The sequence below is a fragment of the Delphinapterus leucas genome, chromosome 20 (assembly GCF_059928025.1).
Source record: "Delphinapterus leucas isolate spDelLeu-1000000601 "Yukka" chromosome 20, BTC_Dleu_Yukka2, whole genome shotgun sequence".
NCBI lineage: Eukaryota > Metazoa > Chordata > Mammalia > Artiodactyla > Monodontidae > Delphinapterus > Delphinapterus leucas.
Genome location: NC_143148.1, coordinates 43,634,113 through 43,653,565, shown reverse-complemented (window position 1 = coordinate 43,653,565; position 19,453 = coordinate 43,634,113). Strand labels below are relative to the sequence as shown.

General features: G+C 42.6%; 2 protein-coding genes across 2 annotated transcripts in view; both read right to left on the bottom strand.

The window, feature by feature from the left end:
• The window catches only part of CYB5B (cytochrome b5 type B), a 31,915-nt gene extending 27,753 nt beyond the window's left edge, over positions 1-4,162 (bottom strand). The window contains exon 1 of the mRNA XM_022583331.2: positions 3,993-4,162. Within this exon, the coding sequence (XP_022439039.1) occupies positions 3,993-4,154 (162 nt within the window). The 5' untranslated portion in view covers positions 4,155-4,162. The remainder of the gene's footprint in view (positions 1-3,992) is intronic.
• A 266-nt stretch (positions 4,163-4,428) lies between these two features.
• Positions 4,429-19,453, bottom strand: part of NIP7 (nucleolar pre-rRNA processing protein NIP7) — a 66,459-nt gene continuing 51,434 nt past the window's right edge. The window contains exons 5-6 of the transcript XR_016390876.1: positions 5,363-5,468; positions 4,429-4,495 (exon numbers count right to left, since the gene is read on the bottom strand). The gene's annotated coding sequence lies outside the window, so the exon portion shown is untranslated. The remainder of the gene's footprint in view (positions 4,496-5,362; positions 5,469-19,453) is intronic.

The window sequence follows — 19,453 nt, the reverse complement described above, 5'->3', positions numbered from 1 at the left end:
TAAAATCTATACATTTTATTGTATGTACATTAGATCTCAATAGAGTTGACTTAGGCAGGGGAAAAACTTAGATGGCAAAATATTACTAACAACCTAAATGTTTATAAATATGAGACTGCTCAAACAAATTATAATCAGTCCAACAAATTCTATGAAGAATAAAGAAGTATTCCAGGTATGGATATGGAAAGACTCCTGAGATATAGTTACATGAAAAAAGCAAGGCATATTTCAGCAGGTATTGTATGCTGTTACCTTATGGGTGAAAAAAAAAGAGTGGGAGGAACTACATTCACTTTTGCTTGTACATGCAAAACAAAACTCTGGAAGGATTCACAAACAGCAGTAGCTAACTTTAGGAGGAGGTCGAACTGGGCAGATGGGAGGAAGGCTTTTCACAACGTACCCGTATGACCTATTCAAAAAATGAAAAAATTACCTGGGTTCCAGAAAAAAGGTACTAATTCTAACTTCCCTCTATCACATTCCCAATCCTTCCAAATTATATCTAAGATGTGGAAGAAGGTGGTTGTAAAACAGACCTAATTCCATACTCTATAGCCATGAAAAAACATTGAGGCAAATCCTAATGTAGTGGGCATAGGTTATCTGGTCAGACTGCGTGAGTTCAAACTCCACCTGTACCACTTAACATTATGACTTTGTGAAAGTTATTTCTCTGCTCCTCAGCTTTCTAATCTCTAAAATGGGTTGTTAGGAGGGTTAAAAAAGAAATTACATGTAAGCCACCAGAATAATAAGCACCCAAGAAATACTATTCCTATTAAACCAAATCAATTAATAGACACTATAATTCAATTAAGGAATACTAGGATTCCATTTCTACTTATACATATCTGTATACATTGATATATGCGTGGACGATGTAGAAGGATTCAAACAAATTCTTGGGGTTTAAGGAGTTTTACTTTCTTCCCTTCTGTATTGTTTTTCCCTCCAACCTAGTATTCCCACTTATGCCAACAGTCACTATAAAATACATAGAAAGCTTTAAAACAGCACTATGTGTTAAGTTACTCTTTTCAGAAATGGTTAATTATACATAAAACAATGGCTTCCAAACTTTTCTCACTTGTGATACAGTAAGAAAACAAGAATATTAACTGAAACAAAGGTTCACAAAAACATGCTTTGTGAACAAAGGTTTACAAAATCATACTTACCCTTGCTAAGAGAGATGCACTTTGATATGTTCTAGTCAATGTCATAAGATATTGTAACCATTTTTATATGATTTTCTTTCTAAACAGAGGTTCACAAAAGCTGTACTTGACCTGTCCCCTCCTTGATCATACTGACCTCATCTAATACTCTCCAGCTACCATAACCTCCCTCACTGTTCGTCAAACAGACTAGATATACTTACACCTCAAGGCCTTTGAACTTGCTCCCTCTGCCAGGAAAGCTCTTCCTGCAGATATCCACATGGCCAGCTCCCTTAACAGAAGGCCTTTACTCTAGTCATCTTCTTAATCAAGCTATTTCTGGCCATCATACCTGAAATTTCAACCCCTCATCTTCACGCCCTCACCCCATACATGTCCACAGACCTCTTCCCTGCTTTATTTTTCTCCTTAGCACTTAACATAGCATATATTTTAGTTATTTACTCTTCTTATTTTCTGCTTCCCATAGATGGTAATCTCCACGAGGGCATAAATGCTTAACTCTCCGCTGCTGCATCCTCAGCGCCTAGAACAGTATCTGGCACTTAGTAGACACTTGATAAATATTTGAATGAGTAAGTGAATGAATGACTAGACTTGGAGTGAAGAAGAACACAGGGACAGAGATGCTGGAACAGGTAAGTTAGAATGGCTAACTACAGGTAAAGATTGGCAACTCAAGCTTGAAGGGCTGCCCCTGGCACACCTGTGATGTCTCTGGCTCCATCAGCATGTGGTAAACCAGGCTGGGAACCACTATTAAAGATTAAACTCATGTCCACTACACGCACTGAGTGTTCCTTCCAAGTTCATTATCTATTCTGAATCAATCAAGAAGAAACTGGGGGGGAAATGAAACCACAAATGAAAAACATTACTGGCCCATTATGAACTATGCTTTACCAGGCATGCTACAAGCCACACTTGAAACTTATTATGAGGCATACATCAAAGGACATAGCTAAGTCTAGAATTCCAAAGTAATACTGTGTAGACAAGAGAAACCAAGGTATTTATCTAAAGCACACCCTGCCACTAATCAACTGTCTGACCAAAATCTCTCTGAACCTGTTTCTTATATCCCTGTTAAAATAAGGCTCACTACTATCCAACTCACTCTCAACTAGCTAATTTGAGGCTGATATAACGGGAAAGCACTTTTAAAAGCATAAATGCCATACACCCTACAAATACAAGAAGTTACTAAATTCTAAGATGTTAACTTATTGGCCACTAGAAAGATTTATTTAAAACAATGTCCTTAAAAAAAAAAGGGGGGGGACCAAAAAAAAAAAAAGGGACTTCCCTGGTGGCGCAGTGGTTAAGAACCCGCCGGCCAATGCAGGGACCACAGGTTTGAGCCCTGATCGGGGAAGACCCCACGTGCTGTGGAGCAACTAAGCCTGAGCGCCACAACTACTGAACCCGTTCTCTAGAGCCCGCGAGCCACAACTACTGAAGTCCACACGCCTAGAGCCTGTGCTCCGCAACAAGAGAAGCCACCACAATGAGAAGCCCATGCACCGCAAGGAAGAGTAGCCCCCGCTCCCCTCAACTAGAGAAAGCCCGCGAACAGCAACAAAGGCCCAACGCAGCCAAAAAGAAATAAATTTTTTAAAAAATTTATTTAAAAAAGTAATAATAAAATAAAACAATATTCTTTTTGGGAAATTTTACGTTTTAAAAGTTTTTATAGATTTATGAATCAGGATGTAGAGCTTTATCCCGTAAGCCCCAAACTAGTAGAAAACAAATTTTGCTGGTACATTTGCTCCAGAAAGAGAATGAAGCGAAATGAAACTTTTTCTCAGTTATAGCAGGATTATATTATGCAAGAACTTACAAGGAATTAACCACAAGATTATTACTCTATTACTCAAAATAAAATAATACACACCACAAATAAATAAATAAGCATTTAAAATATCCTAAACCCTCAGGGATTGGGAGTGAGGGGAATGACTGCAAAAAAGCAAGAGGGAACTTTTTAGGGTGATGAAAACGCTCTTTCTTAATTGAAGTTGTGATTACATGGGTGAATACATTTGGCAAAACTCATCAAACTGTACATTTTAAATAAGCACAATTTATTGTATGTAAATTACACCTCAGTAGAGTTAAACAAATTCAAAGTCTGTTTCCTTGAAAACAAAACAAAACAAAAAAAATCACTCAGTTGTACCAGGGTCTTGAGAACTTGTAAAACCTAATACAAAAAAAAAAAAAAAAAAACCCTAATACAACAGGCTTGATTTACAAAAAAGGGTGACAGAACCTGAGTCAATGGCCAAAAAAAAAAAAAAAAATCAACTCATAACCTCTGGACTCAAGGTCAACTCAAAATAGAAAAAAGAAAGGCAGCATAATGGGGGGAAAGGAGGAGGCATCTCAGCTTCTCAAAAAAATGAAAAGCAAAAAATGATATTACTTCAGAAGGCATAGTGGAAAGAGCAGAGGTTTGGAGCTTTCAGACCTGAGTTCGAATGGCTCTAGGTTGTTAGGTGAGAGACCCTGAGTCTCAGTTTCCCTTTCCGTAAAGTGGGCATAATGGTGACTCAGAGTTTAGCCAAGCACGTCGTAAGTGCTCAATATGTGACTCAAGGCACGAGAGTTTAGTGACGGCTGGAAATGCATGCACACCTAAGGCCCCCCAATCTCCGTCTCAGAGTGTCGTATTCCCTTCCGTACGCCTCTTCGCCCTCAGCCAGGCCTCACTTCCCTCCCATACACACCCTAGCAGCGTTTCCGGGCCCGACCACCCTCGCCGCTGCAGCTCCCAGGGGCCGCCCACCACCCGGGCCCCACCTCGTTAAGGAAGCGGGTGACATCGTAGACTCGCCCGTGGATCACCAGCCAAATCTCCTTCGGGGAGTTGCGTTTCGCCACCTCCTCCAATCGGTAATACGTGACGGAGGTCTCGACCCCTCGCCCTTCCCCATCGCTGCCACTTGCTTCCACAGTCGCCATTGGGCCTGAGGTACCTCTTCTCCACCGCTATCCCGGTTTCCGTTGCCAACTTCCTGCAGGTAGACCTCACGCTCAGTCCTCCCCGGCTTCCGTAACCCGGGCCCATAAGGCCAGCGGAGGCTCCTAGCAACAGCCAATTACGCTTCCTAATAGTTCCTGGTTCGTTTTCTTTTCACCAATGAAACGGGGGATTCAATTTCAAATCCCACCCACTCCTCGCCCGATCCTAGGGGCGTAAGCCTGGTTCGAGGTCCAACTTACCAATCAGGACCATCCATCTCCTCCAATCACACCAATCAGATACCGTGATTTTGGAAAGGCGCCTAAGCGAGACACGTCGTCTGAAAGAGAAATTTCTTCACTTGTCGTAGGGGCCTGCAGAATTCTGGAAGATGGGGCCGAATCACCATTTTCACGTTTCCCTTCCCTTCGCCGTGGATCCCTCCTGAATCACGCGGAACTCGTTTCCCCGCCCACTTCCGGCGCAGCCTCTGTTCCAGCCCCAGCTTTACATTTTTGCAGCCTCCAGGCTGTGATATGGCAAATCCATTCTTAGGCTCAGTTTCCTCCTCACCAGTAAAATGGGCATGATACACTCTACCCTGTAGAGAAATCTGGCCGATTAAGTGAGAGAGAGTGTATACACATACATGCAGAGCGCTTGGCACATAGTGATAAATACATAAATAACAGGCGGTGGGCCGAGGCCTAGAGAAAGTGATTGGGGGTACGATATGTAGTATCCCAAGTTTGTGCCACTACTAAGAATCTGATTTTGTTGTAAGTCAGTTTTATCTTAATAAGGCTCAGGGCGGAGTGTGTGGGGGGGGGATCTGATTTTTAAGCGAATTCTTCAGTGATCAGGACAATGTACACTGTTTTCGTTTCTCTGTGTTCTAAAATAGTATTCGCCTCAACTGTCGCTGGCTAGAGGTTCCGGCATTTTCGAATTATGAGTTTGGTTTCTATGCAGTGTTGTTAGCTATTTATTTTTAACTGCCATTGCAACAGACAAACTGGTCATGGCGAGATGTCATTTTCATCGTGTCACTCTCCCATACCCATAATCCATCCCCAACCATTTCCACCATTCCCTTTAGTCTTGTGCACCAGCCACTGACCCCTAAACCTACCGGTATAAGCCCACATCTGTGATCATGCCAGGTCCACCCACTTAAGATACCCCCTTCCTTCCAGTGCCTACTCACCTTTCAAGGTCCTGAAATTCCTTCTTTTTCACAAACTGCTACCATTATGAGCTCCGGTGATTCTATCTCCATATAGTACCTAAGCACATTACTATTTCAGAAATTTCTGAAAGAAACAAAACATTTACATATATATAAATTTAAGTGCTAGCAATAGAGATTTGTAGCAAATGCAAAGGGACACAGCTCTGTACACATATATGTGAAATGAACAATTCACACTTAACCCCGGTGTGCGTGAGTCAACTGAGAAGGCTATGTTAAAAATGTAGATTCCTGGGAATTCCCTGTCGGTCCAGTGGTTAGGACCTGGCGCTTTCACTCCGGGGCCCAGGTTCGATTCCTGAACGTGAAGATCCCGCAAGCCACGTGGCACAGCCAAAAAACAAAAAGAAAATGCAGATTCCCTCCTGTCCAGACGTGGAGTCTCCTCCTCACCTTGAATGTTGGCTTGCTTTGTTACTTACTTTCGCCAACAGATTGTGGCAGAAGTGATACTGTGCAAGTTACGTCTAGACTTCAAGAGGCCTTGAAATTTCCATCTTAACCATCTTAGAACGCTTCATGATGCTGTGAAGAAGCCTAGGATTAAAGATGTCGCCTACAAATTGGCATTTGCCATCTACCTCTACAAGGATCAAATTATGAAAGTCAGCAGCTGCTGACCTTCAACACCCATTGAAAGGAGTTAGGCTGGAGATCAGGAATGAGGCACTCTGTGCTCTGGGAAAAACTGGCAGAACAGGTCTTCAGATAGATATTTTCAGGAGACAATTTTATGAGCCCAATTCTTGCATCTCCTCGAATCTAGAAAAGCACTAAAATCCTTCATGGTGACGTCTGCTCCTCGTGACTAGCAGTAATCTTCACAAGACTAGCAGAAAACTTCTGCAAAAAATATGTGCTTGATTTGCATGTACTCCCCCTTCACCAAAATCACATATATACTGACTTTCCCCACTACCTCTTTTTTTTTTTGAGGTACGCGGGCCTCTCACTGTTGTGGCCTCTCCCGTTGCAGAGCACAGGCTCCGCGGCCATGGCTCATGGGCCTAGCCGCTCCGCAGCATGTGGGAACTTCCCGGACCAGGGCACGAATCCGTGTCCCCGGCATCGGCAGGCAGACTCTCAACCACTATGCCACTAGAGAAGCCCTGTATGCCTTTTTTTTTTTTCCTTATATCACTGACAAGGACTATTTTACACTAGCATTTCTAGTAGAACACTGAATAAAAATGGTGAAATGAGCAACTCTAGCTTGTTCCCAATCTTAGGAGGAAAGCGTTCAGTCTTTCACAATTAAGTATGATGTCTAGATTTTTCAGTAGATACTCTTCATCTGATAGAGGGAAGAATTCTCCTATCTACCTTCTTTCCTGAAGTGTTTTCTTTTTTTCTCTTTAAATCATAAAAGGAGATTGAAGCCTGTTGAACATTTTTTCTGCATCTATTAGGATGATAATCGTTTGATTTTTCTCCTTTATTCTGTGAATATGGTGAATTACTTTGAATAGTTTTCCAAAACTTAACCATCTTTGCATTTCTGGGATAAACCTCACTTGGTTACAATGTTAGTCTTTTTTTATATATTGTTAAGTTCAATTTTCTACAATTTTTTAAAGGATCTTTGGGCTTATATTCATGAGGAATGTTGTTCTGCAGTTTTTTTTTAAATAAATTTTATTTTATTTTATTTGTTTATGATTTTTGGCTGCGTTGGGTCTTCATTGCTGTACGCAGGCTTTCTCTAGTTGCGATGAGCGGGGGCTACTCTTCTTTGGGGTGCGTGGGCTTCTCACTGCGGTGTCTTCTCTTGTTGTGGAGCACGGGCTCTAGGCGCGCGGGCTTCAGTAGTTGTGGCTCACAGGCTCTAGAGTGCAGGCTCAGCAGTTGTGGCACACGGGCTTAGTTGCTCCGGGGCATGTGGGATCTTCCCGGACCAGGGCTTGAACCTGTGTTCCCTGCATTGGCAGGCGGATTCTTAACCACTGCACCACCAGGGAAGTCCCCAGTTTTCTCTTCTTGACTGTCTTCGATAGTTTTTTTTCAAGCTCTTTGATAAATATTTACTAACTACAGCTAAGTACTGTGTCTATATATTAAACAAAACTCAGCACAGTGCCTGCCACAGTGTCCTCAGTAAATGCTGGCTAGTTTGGAGTTATAATTTCTAGGTGCTATAAGTGAGACCCAGTTCTCAAGGAAATTTACTCTCTTAAGAGGAAGATGGCATTTACCATATAAAACATTTTAACATTAACATTTTACTACCATACAAAACATTTCAACATTAACATTTTACTTTCACTGTTTTTACATATGTATTAGAAAATCCTCTTCCCATCGCTGTCCAGCTGTGTGCTCTGAAATTTATCTCAGATAACAGGCTGGTGTGTGAGATGCTGCTCCAGGGTACTCATTATTTACCTTGCAAGCTCATTTTACTGCTTTTGTATAAATGGTGGAAATGGAACAGGAAACTGTCAAGAAAGACACTGTGCATGCTCCTTGAGAATAGAGCAAGGAACGAGGATTCTGTCCCATTTTTTTGCAGACATCAAACACACTTCCTGGGTTCTCACACTCTTTTTGAGGGGGAAGTTCCCCTTTCCTGTTCCAAGAATAGAATACAATAAGGTAGCCCTCAAATCTGTTCTCACCCTTCTCAAGGTATTATGTCCCCTGACAACCTATTTTCATCCCCTGCCAGTGGGAAGACAAACTCTTAAAGCCATCACAGTCCAACACTCTCCTCCCCTTCCCAGAGCCAGGCCTGGCCATCCAGTATCAGGGAAGCTTCAGGAAACTGCAAAGTTAAGAGCCCATATTGTCCAAGATGTGGCCTCGGGGAGAGTTACTTGATTCCAAGCATCCTAGTGTTGTTCCAACCCCCCCGGCCAGCCTGACCTCTCTGGCCTGTTGGGCAGCCTCTTCTGGAGCTTCCCCCAGAACCATCGTATTGAGTTTTATGACTGTGGGGCTCCATCCCCACAGCCCAGCCCAGTTTCTAGAATCAAAAGAAACTGTAGCTGTGCAAAGAGCCATCCATAAGGATGCTTTCTACCCTGGATTTTGGTTCCTGGCTTCAGTACACCCACTTTTCTTCCTTTTAATGTTTTTTGTTTTTAACATGTACTAAATATTCATATGTTTCAAAAACAAAATTTATGTATATCTATATATGCACATGTATATGTGTATGTGCGTCCTTACAATGAAATATAATTCAGCAGTAAAAATAGCATGCTAAAACATGGATGCACCTTGAAAGCATCATGCTAAGTGAAAGAAGCCAATCACAATAGACCACATACTGTATGATTTCATTTATGTGAAATTTCGAGAAAAGGCACATCTATAGAGACAAAGTAGATTTAGTGGTTGTACATGGCCGAGGGGGTTGGGAGAAATGGGAAGTGACCACTAATGGGTATGAAGTTTCTTTTTGGGGGGCGGTGACAATGTTCTAAAATTAGACTGCAGTGATGGTTGCACAACCCTGTAACTATGCTAAAAGATACTGAATTGTATACTTTCAATAGGTGATTTGCATGGTATGTGAGTTATATCTCAATAAAACTGTTGAGGAAAAAACAGACAAAGCTTAAGAGTGTTAGAAGTCTAATTCAGTGGTTAGGGGAAGGGCATAAGGAGGGGACTGAAAAACGTAAAAAGGCTACAATACTTCCCAGACGTGGGGCCGACAAAAAACATGGATGTGAAAAGACGTTAACACTTATAAGTTCTTTATCCTGTGAGAGGTTCTTTTTGATAAAGATGGTCTAGTTCAGAGACTGGATGATGCCATTGTTTTTACTACAGTCTACTGAGCCAAAGGCCACTTTGAAAAACTGTAATGTTTCCATAAACACAAAGTTTCCTTTAGGCTGGTTTTGCCCTCAGGATGCTTCAGTTGTCTTTGGTCAGTGACCTTTATCTAGTCTGTAGAGGATGAGTAGCAAGGCACAGAAAGCTCCTCCGTGACTGTATTAATCTCTTCGTTGCTGCGCGCGGGCTTTCTCTAGTTGCAGCGAGCGGGGGCTACTCTACATTGCGGTGCGCAGGCTTCTCATTGTGGTGGCTTCTCTTGTTGCGGAGCATGGGCTCTAGGCGCGTGGGCTTCAGTAGTTGTGGCACGCGGGCTCAGTAGTTGTGGCTCGGGGGCTCTAGAGCGCAGGCTCAGTAGTTGTGGCGCATGGGCTTAGTTGCTCGGCGGCATGTGGGATCTTCCCTGACTAGGGCTCTAACCCGTGTCCCCTGCATCGGCAGCTGGATTCTTAACCACTGCACCACCAGGAAAGTCCCTAAATCAGATTTTTAAAGATATAATTTATATGCACTAATGTACTTTTTATAAACCATCATCCACATTCATTTAAGTAGACACTTTCTCAGGGGAGTGTCTGAGGGCAGTGAACAATGGTTACAGATTAAGTGATAAATTAATAAATTAAGATAAGGGGTAGTAGAGGGAACAAGTTTTAAATTTAATTTTTTAAGTCCTTAATACTTCACAAGCCTCAAAACTAAAAAGAAAAAAAAATTAAACATCTCAATAAAAAGTCTCTTGACCACCTTTTCTATATACTTTCCATTCCCTTCCACTCACCCACCCCAGATAATCACTTAATAACTTTTTGTGTATCCTTCCTGAGTTTCTCTATGCAAATGCAAGTAAATATAAATATTTATACTTAGTTTTACTCACATATATAAAAGGTGCTAAACATCACAGTTCTGCATCTTGCTATTTTTACTTAATGACATCTTAGATATGTTTAGATAATAATACATAAAGTGCCTCCTCATTTATTTTTACAGTAGTTCAGTATTCATAGTTTGATATGAATGTATCATAATTTAACTAGTCTCCTACTGATGGAGATTTGGGTTTCCAGTGTTTTGGAATTACAAATAATGCTGTAATTAATAACTTTGATCTTATATCACTGTACACATGTACAAGAAAAAATGGGACTTCTAAGCCAAAAGCACATGCATCCGTACTGTTAGCAACTGCCCCAATTTATATTCTCACTGCCCTTCATAGCAATTGTACAAATTTATATTCTCACTGGCAACGCACATGAGTGCCAGTTTCCTCAGAGCCCCACAGAGTGTGTTATCAAAGTTTCTGGAGTATAAAAGTCAGACATTTTTAAAACTGTATCATACTCTAGGTCTGACTTGCATTTCTCTTATGAGTGAGGTCAAAGAACTTTTTCTATACTTCAGAGTCAGAAATGAATTTATCAACCTTCCATCTAGATCAATCTGAAAAATAATCTTAATGGCCAAGAATCTCTTTTGAGTTGAGATGGTTTGATTTCTACATGCCGAGCACAAGCTTACTTTAGGGGTATTCTCTCTGCCCAACTTCACATTTAGAGTTTATCATTCTAATCTCTGGTTAAGTGTCAACCCCTGGGTGAGGCCTCGGCGAGCCACCACATCCTAAGTGGATACTTGGTCCAACGCATCATTCTGTTTTCTTTCTAGAGAGTTCATGGCTACATGATATTTTTCTTTTCTTTTTTACTCTCAAAATCAACTTTATTGGCATTCTGGAAACTAAGCAAAAGATTATAACAACCAGGGGAATGCTTAATCAAGGAAAAAACAGTTGATTCTCAGTCAGAGAGCTCTGTGGTGTTTTAAATTACCCTGTCCCATCCCCTACTCTTCAGTTTGGCAGAAGCTTTGACAAAAACAGCGCCCATTCCTAGTACAAGTTCTTAGTCCTGGAGGTAGTAGAAGTGACCTCATTCTTAAAGAATTGTGGTTGTTCATTTCAACCAGTCTGGTGGCTCCCTGAAGGGCCAGATCAAAAGACTTGCCCTCATTTTGCCTAACTCAGAACTCTCCCAAGTCTGAGGCAGCTACCTGGGGGGGCATTAATAGATTTAAAGGCAAATGTATTAGCCACTGCCTCCCAGGACAAGGAATAATGGTTGGGCAAACAACAGACCAACCAAAAACAATAATATTTAGGTGTAGGTCTCTTTGAGACCCTGATTTTAATTCTTTTGAGTACCTGGAAGTGAAATTGCTAGATCTTATGGTAATTCTATTTTTATTTTTTGAGGAACTGTATACTGTTTTCCATAGCAGCTGTACCATTTTACATTCTCACCAACAGTGCACAAGGGCTCCAACTGCTCCACATTCTCACCAATACTTATTATTTTTGTATTTTTTCATAGTAGTCATCCTAATTGGGGTGATGAGAAAAGAATTTGGCCTTGCCACTGGCCTGCTCAGGCAGCCCCAAACCCTGAACCTTTATTCTTAAAGCATTTTAACTTTGCATTAACTTTGAGCAGTGGACGTGAGACCCACCCCAGTTAAGTTCAGGTTAGGTTTGGGACACTGGGATATTTTCTTTCATCCATAATCATTGGATCTGGGCCTATAAATCAAATAGTTAAGACACAAAACACAAACAAGGTCGTAATTTGTTTCTTCCTGCCCTCTGTTTTTCTTGGCATGGAAAAACTCAAAGCTTTTCCTGACTGGGGATGGGTAGTGACACTGGGGGGTGATTCATTAAAAGTGGCCTGAGTAACTGGCCTTTTATTTCTTCTCATTCTTTCCCCTTATTGTCCCAACTAATGTAAGGAAACACATTGAATAAAATAATTCTCCTGCTGATAAAGAACTTTCCCCTGACTCTTTGTTCACTTGCAGCTATATGCTCCCAGAATCAAAATCTTGGAGCTGGGGAGGCCACCGTGGTAGATGTGATGGGTATTTCTTTTTATTTATTTATTTTGTCTGCCTGGGGTCTTCATTGATGCGCAAGGGCTTTCTCTAGTTGCGGCGAGTGGGGGCTACTCTTCGTCGCGGTGTGTGGGCTTCTCATTGAGGTGGCTTCTCCTGTTGTGGAGCACGGGCTCTAGGTGCATGGGCTCAGTAGTTGTGGCACTCAGGCTCCATAGTTGTGGCTCGCGGGCTCTAGAGCGCAGGCTCAGCAATTGTGGCGCACGGGCTTAGTTGCTCTGCAGCATGTGGGATCTTCGCAGGCCAGGGCTTGAACCCGTGTCCCCTGCGTTGGCAGGTGGATTCTTAAGTACTGCACCACCAGGGAAGCCCCTTGATGGGTATTTCTGATAGAGAAGGAAGGTCAAGAACCCTGGCTTATGGAAGCCACCTTTTTCACTCCCTTTTCTCAACAGTTATCTATTATGTTAGGAAATTGTTTCTGTGCCCTGTGATCCTGGCCACACAAGCAGGAGTTGGGTGTGGCTATGGGTAGTCACAGTTCCCTGTCTCTAAAATGGGTCTCAGGACACAAGTACTTTCCTCTCAAATAAGTGCCATTAATGTCAACCATTCCTAAGGCCAGGAGAGACAAAAGGAAGTGGTAACAATAAAAAATATTCACTTTATAGTACACATAGATCATAATAGTAAGAGAAATAGCATAATATACCATTTTCATCTTTTACACTACATGCCGCTATTTTATTTAAAATATTTCTATAAATTTTTTAAAGAAATAAAGAGTACATTTAAAATTATGTAGCGAGAGAAGGCTGGACAATAATAGACTAAAAAGCTAATAGCTATCTCAGGGTTGAGGGTTTCGAGTTGATTTTAGTTTTCATGTTTATAATTTTCTGTATCTTTTCAGTTCTTCTCACAGATTGTGTATCACTTTTGTAATCAAAAAGAAATTATACTATAGTGTTATTTTATTTAAGTTGATTTGTGTGCCTCATACACCTCTGTGGAAGTGGAACAATTTATTTTCAAAGAGGTGGGCATAGAAGGAGACAAGTGGGACGGGAGAGGTAAGGGACAGATATGACTATGCTCAGGGTCAGGGTGAGGCTGTGGAAAAATACCAGTGATGCCACACCCTCAGCATGGTTCTGGTCAAGGCTACCCCTGAATCACCCCACCACTGGCTTTACTTTTTGCCCCCTCCAAGTGAAATAATCCCCGTTTCTCTCACCTATTGTGGTAAACCTAGCTTCCTTGCCTTTGATCATTTTTGTGGCCTCCCTCTGAGCCTGCTCCCAGCACTCCACTATCTCTGTGGATTCCCAAAAAGACAAGCTCCTCCTGTGGGGGACCAGCCAGGAAGGGGAGAGTGAGAGGATGAATCTGTGGGTGCCTGATACCCTAAGTGGATGGTTCTTGTTGACTTTTGAGAAGGGGCTCAATAAATAGCATGCCTCCTCCCTACTCAGGCTCTGAATCAACTGGCGGTCTAAGTGGTCAGGAGATGAATTATCTTCTGATAAGGCTATACATCGCAGAATGTAGCTGAGCATGTGAGCCCAATAGGCTTCCCTGAATCCTAGTTCAACAGACTTTCCCACAGTCCCAGGCAACAGTGGACCAGGGTGCCCTCCCCATGTGGAGGAAGAGAACTTGTGTTCCTTCCCAGCATCTCAATCCTAAGTGACCAGGAAGAGGAAGACACTGGGAGACTCATGCCCAGTTTCTCCTAACGCTCTCCTTCCCCTAAGTGCAGGAGAGGGAAGGCATGAAGAGGAGCCTGGGGCATGATGACCCTCTACAGGAAGGAAATATTTGGAGTGAGGGAAAAGCATTTTCCTCTCCCGAAGTTCTTACTATTTCTTGGATTATAGAACATTTTGAGGATAGAAAGCAAGTTATAAACCACCACCTCAGAAAAGTGCATATAAGTGCTGGGCTTTGGTATTAATGATTTATATCTGCCTGCCTTTCCCTTTCTTCTGGTCTCTGTGCCCCATCTTCCCTGCGAGGAATTGTTTCTATTCTAGTGTATGTGAAGCTAGTGGGGCTGCCAATCAGATGCTCTGCCTCCCCTCCTTACAGATGGGGCATGTGATCCAATCTGTCCAGTGAGAGCAGCTCATTTCCCTGGCCCTGTTGTTTTAGGAATGGGCACTTGATTGAAGGCAGCCAATCAGGGAACAGGACTAAGGGCAGGAAGACTGCTTCTTTATATGAATACTGAACTGGAGAAAAAGTAAAGCTTGGAGCTCTCCACAGCTGTTTTGTCTGCCAAGTGGCAAGACTCTAAAAAATGGAGCCCAACAAAGCAGAAAGATGCCCTGGGGATGTTTTTGACCCTTTGATGTAGTCAGAAACGAAATCTAGTCTTGTGGTTACATGAGCCACTAAATTTGCCCTTTTTTGGCTCAAGCTAGTGTCAGGCAGATGTCTGTTCCTTGCAATGTATGTGCACACATAGAACTTGGCCTCCACTTTCCAGGGGTGCTTAGGCTATGAAGCCCAAACATCCATTGGATGTTCAGAGCCCCTTCTGTTAGTGGTGCCCTTTATAAATTTGAAAATTGATCAAGTATTATTCTAAAAGATTCAGATAGCTCTGGCTACTGCATTTTGGGCACCAATACTTGTTTCTTCATGTTGACGCCACTTCTGCTTGCCAGCAACTTGGAAACCATACTAAAAGCACAGGCTGGAGGGCCTATAGCTTGAGAGAAGACAAACAATATGGGTGTGTTGGAATGCAGAAAATGCTGGGAGCAAGTGACTGATCCTCTTTTCCTTTATATGTAACGGATGAGAGTTGGAGGTAGAAAGAAGAGAAAGACAATCCCACCCAACCCAAAGAGGATGTGTGGGCAAGTTAACATGCAAAATGGCGATAGAAGATTGATGCAGGGTGGTGTAGAAAAAGCTATGGAAGAACAACAGCTCACTTTTTTATTTTTAATTGGGTTTGGGATTTTTTTGGTAAATTTATTTATTTTAATTTTGGGCTGCATTGGGTCTTTGTTGCTGTGTGTGGGCTTTCTCTAGTTGCAGCGAGCAGGGGGGCTACTCTTCGTTGCGGTGCGTGGGCTTCTCATTGCGGTGGCTTCTCTTGTTGTGGAGCACGGGCCCTAGGCGCACAGTCTCAGTAGTTGTGGCACGCAGGCTCAGTAGTTGTGGCTTGCGGGCTCTTGAGCGCAGGCTCAGTAGTTGTGGCACACGGGCTTAGCTGCTCCTCGGCATGCGGGATCTTCCCGGACCAGGGCTCGAACGCGTGTCCCCTGCATTGGCAGGCAGATTCTTAACCACTGCGCCACAGGGAAGCCCAACAGCTCACACTTTATTTTTTTATATATTTTTTAAATTTTATTTATTTATTTATTTTTGGCTGTGTTGGGTCTTCATTGCTGCATGAGGGCTTTCTCTGGTTGCTGAGAGCCGGGGCTACTCTTCGTGGTGGTGCGTGGGCTTCTCATTGCGGTGGCTTCTCTTGTTGCGGAGCACAGGCTCTAGGTGCGCGGGCTTCAGTAGTTGTGGCGCGTGGGCTTCAGTAGTTGTGGCATGCGGGCTCAGTAGTTGTGGCTCGCAGGCTCAGTAGTTGTGGCTCGTGGGCTCTAGAGCAAAGGCTCAGTAGTGGCGCATGGGCTTAGTTGCTCCGTGGCATGTGGGATTTTCCCGGACCAGGGCTCGAACCCGTGTCCCCTGCATTGGCAGGCGGATTCTTAACCACTGCGCCACCAGGGAAAGTCCTCACACTTTATTAAGCATTTACTCCAGGCTAGACATTAAACACTTCACATGCATTTTAACAATTCTAGGTGGTGGGTACTACTGTTATTCCTACTCTACACAAGGTAAAACTGAGATGAGAGGGTTAGGGTTTGTAAGAGCATTCCACAGCCCCTAGAGGCAGGATTCCACATCAGGGTCATGGGAATCCTGCACTTCCTAACCACCATGTTCCCTCTCTAGTTAAAGACCCGAGTTAGAACCTAGCTTCTGTCACTTGCTCGTTGAGTGACCTTGGACAAATCAGCCTCTCCTAGCTTGTTGCCTCACCTGGAAAATTCAGATATTATACCAGATAACTTTTTTCTTAAAACTCTTTCAACTCAAAAATTCAAAAAAAAAAATTCAAAAATTGCAAAAACTTTTAAAACACCCCAACTCCCCAATCTAGGATTTATATTCCTGGCCTGAGCTTTGCCCCTAAAGACTGTATAGATTGGTTTTTCCCATGGATTTAGGATCAAAGGGCTCCTTTGGGTTATGTGTTCCTTTGAAATGGATTCAAAGGCATGCGTTTTCAAAGTGAAGGGGAAACTGGAAAGCCTTCATCCTTGCTGAGTGAATCAGCATCCCAGAGCACAGGTGACAAGTCCTGACATCCCTTCACTGTCTGATAAACCCACAGGTCATGGCTCTGAACTCAACCCCACTTTTCCTTCTTCCTGCCCCCTTTATGGGCTTTCTGATAAGGTGCCCCAAGTCAGCTGTGACAGTGTTTTCTCTCTCTGCAAACAGTCCCCAGGGCGTGCACTCTGCCTGCAAGCTCCCCAGCTGCTTCCAGCTCTCTCAGCCCAGAGCCCTTTAATTGCTGCATTCCAACAAATTAGCCATGTGACAGAAGATTATTTTTAACTTCAATAGAGCAGCTCCCTCTCTTTTAATATATCATGCTTGGCCCACATTCCCTCGGTGAAAAGGGCACCACTGGCTACTTCTGAGAACTTTTAATTGCTCTAATTGTTTGCAAAACCCTTAGAAGATTAAATTTTTTTTTCTTTCTCCTTTCCCAGTTTCCCTATTTGTTATTTAATGAAAGCTGAGGCTGAGTCCAACTTGGGGATTTACCAGCTTTAATGGGTCTCCCCAAATCCTCTCTAGCTGCCCCCATTCTCTGCAAGATAGTTTTTGTAAAGTGCAAACCCGCTGGGGGATGAAGGGAGGGCAAGTTCCAGAGTAACAATCCCACATAGAGCCCCAGAAGGTGGCAGGACGAAGGTGGCAGGACGGAGGTGGCTGGTGGCGTCAGGAAGACTGAGCACTAAACATCTCTTAGGTTTTGGGACCCTCCAAGAGGATCCTGATGATCGAGCCCGACACTGAATCTGAGCCTTTCACCTTCAAGTAAACCACACAGAACAATGAGCATCTCACGGACCACCACGTGGACCAAAGGCCCTTCTCCAGTTTTTCTGAATTTCCTAAACCCCAGATACTTCTTTAATCTCATGAGGCCAAGTGGGCAGTGTGGCCAAAAATGATTGAGGTTGTATCACCCACCATCACCTGGAAAGGTACAGATAGAGTTGTATTTAAGTTTGACTCCTGCAAAATTGAGAAACATGCATTTTCTTATACCTGAGTTTTGCAAAATAATTCATACAGGTTATAACAGTATGCGTATCATTCCAGCCATTTTCTATGTTATCCCCATCCGTTATCCACGGTTTTGCTTTCCACCGTTTCAGTTACCCGCAGTCAACCAAGGTCCGAAAATATTACATGGAAAATTCCAGAAATAAGGAATTTATACGTTTTAAATTGTGCACAATTCTGAGTAGCTTAATGAAATCTCATGCCATCCTGCTCCACCCCGCCAGGGTCGTGAATTATCCCTTTGTCCAAGTATCCACTGTCTATATGCTACCTCGTTAGTCGCTTAGTAGCCGACCCTGGTTATCGGATTGACTGTCATCGTATTGCAGTGTTCGAGTAACCCTTATTTTACATAAAATCGAATGTCAACATTTTAGTGCAGGTCAGTGAATCTTGAAAATAGCAAACACTCGTGTAAACTACCACCCAAATCAAGATATAAGTGTTTGCATCTCTTCGGAAATTTGCCTAGTACCCCTTTTCAGTCAGTGGCCCCGCAACCCTGGGCAGCCGCTGTTCTGATTTCTGTCACCTAGATTTGTCTCGTTTGATTTTGGAATCACACAGGGTGTACGTCTGTCTTTCTGTGTTGTGTTTTTGAGATGCATCTGTTGTTCCAACAGTGCCAACCTGGGTGGTGGTTTTCTGTTGGATTTGCAGGAATAAGTAGAAGTGGTAAATTCAGGCCTAACCAGAGCAATTTCATTAATGATAGATTTCCTTAGAACAGGCTTACATCGACTGCCATGCACCACAGTACCACAGTAACGCTATTTAGACATGGCAAGGTGCTTTTGATTAAAAAGAAGTCGGCAAAATGTACCTCACAGCTCGCCCTTTGACCCAGCTCTTCTGCATTTAAGAGTTTCTCTTACAGATAGATATACTCACACATGTGCGACATGATGTTTGTACAAGGACATGAATGTCAGGACTATTTTTCAGAGCCAAGGATTAGAAACAAACTAGTGTCCATCAGTAGGAATCTGATTCAATAAATCATAATGAATGCAGACAATGGAACACTATCCAGTCATGAAAATAAGTAAGGAGGTTCCCTATGCACTGAAATGAGATGATCTCCAAAGGGAAAAAAACAAGAAGTGGAACAGTGTGTGTTCATTCACTTATTCAACAAATATCTATGGAGAAACTATCAATACAATATTCCAGGCACCACTCTACACGCTGAGGATATAACATTATACCACATAAAATCCCTCCCCTCGTGCAGCATCCATTCTAGTGGCAAGAGTAGAAGGAATAAAAACAAATGAAAATTATATTTGTATGGTGTGTTATCGTTAATATAAAATAAAAGAATAAAAGGGGAAAGAAAACATTAATATGTTCTTTTATTTTATTTTTTTGGCTCTGCCTCAAGGCTTGGGGGATCTTAGTTCCTCGACCAGGGATTGAACCTGAGCCCTGGCAGTGAGAGCGCCGAGTCCTAACCACTGGACCGCCAGGGGATTCCCAGTGTGTTCTTTTAAACATGCATAAAGTCTCTACTTTGGAGAAGATACTCCAGAAACTGGTAGCACTGGGGAAGGGAACTGGGAAGCTGGGGGACATGGACAGAGGAACAAATGTCACTTTATGCTCTTTGTATCTTCTGAAGCTTAAAATTTTGAATATGTTACCTAGCCCAGAATTAATGGGTTAGGTATTAATAATAATAATTATTATTAATATAATCCATAATTATAACCCAGGATATAATTACTTTTTTTTTTAAGTTGGAAGAAGTATTTGGCAGTATTTCCAAGCACCTGGGCCCTCAAGTTGTGGGAAACGCCCTACTGTTTTTTAATCAGGGCAGGAGGAAAGGGCTAGCTCCTATCTGTCACTCACTGCAGTCATGAACCAAAGTCATAGCATCACTCTGGGAAGATTAAAGAGGCACCAGGAGGACAGAAGGAAATAAAATCAATCTTGAGTATTTATAAAAGGCTTAAGCAGCTCTTTCCTAAATTTGAATTAATGTCAAAA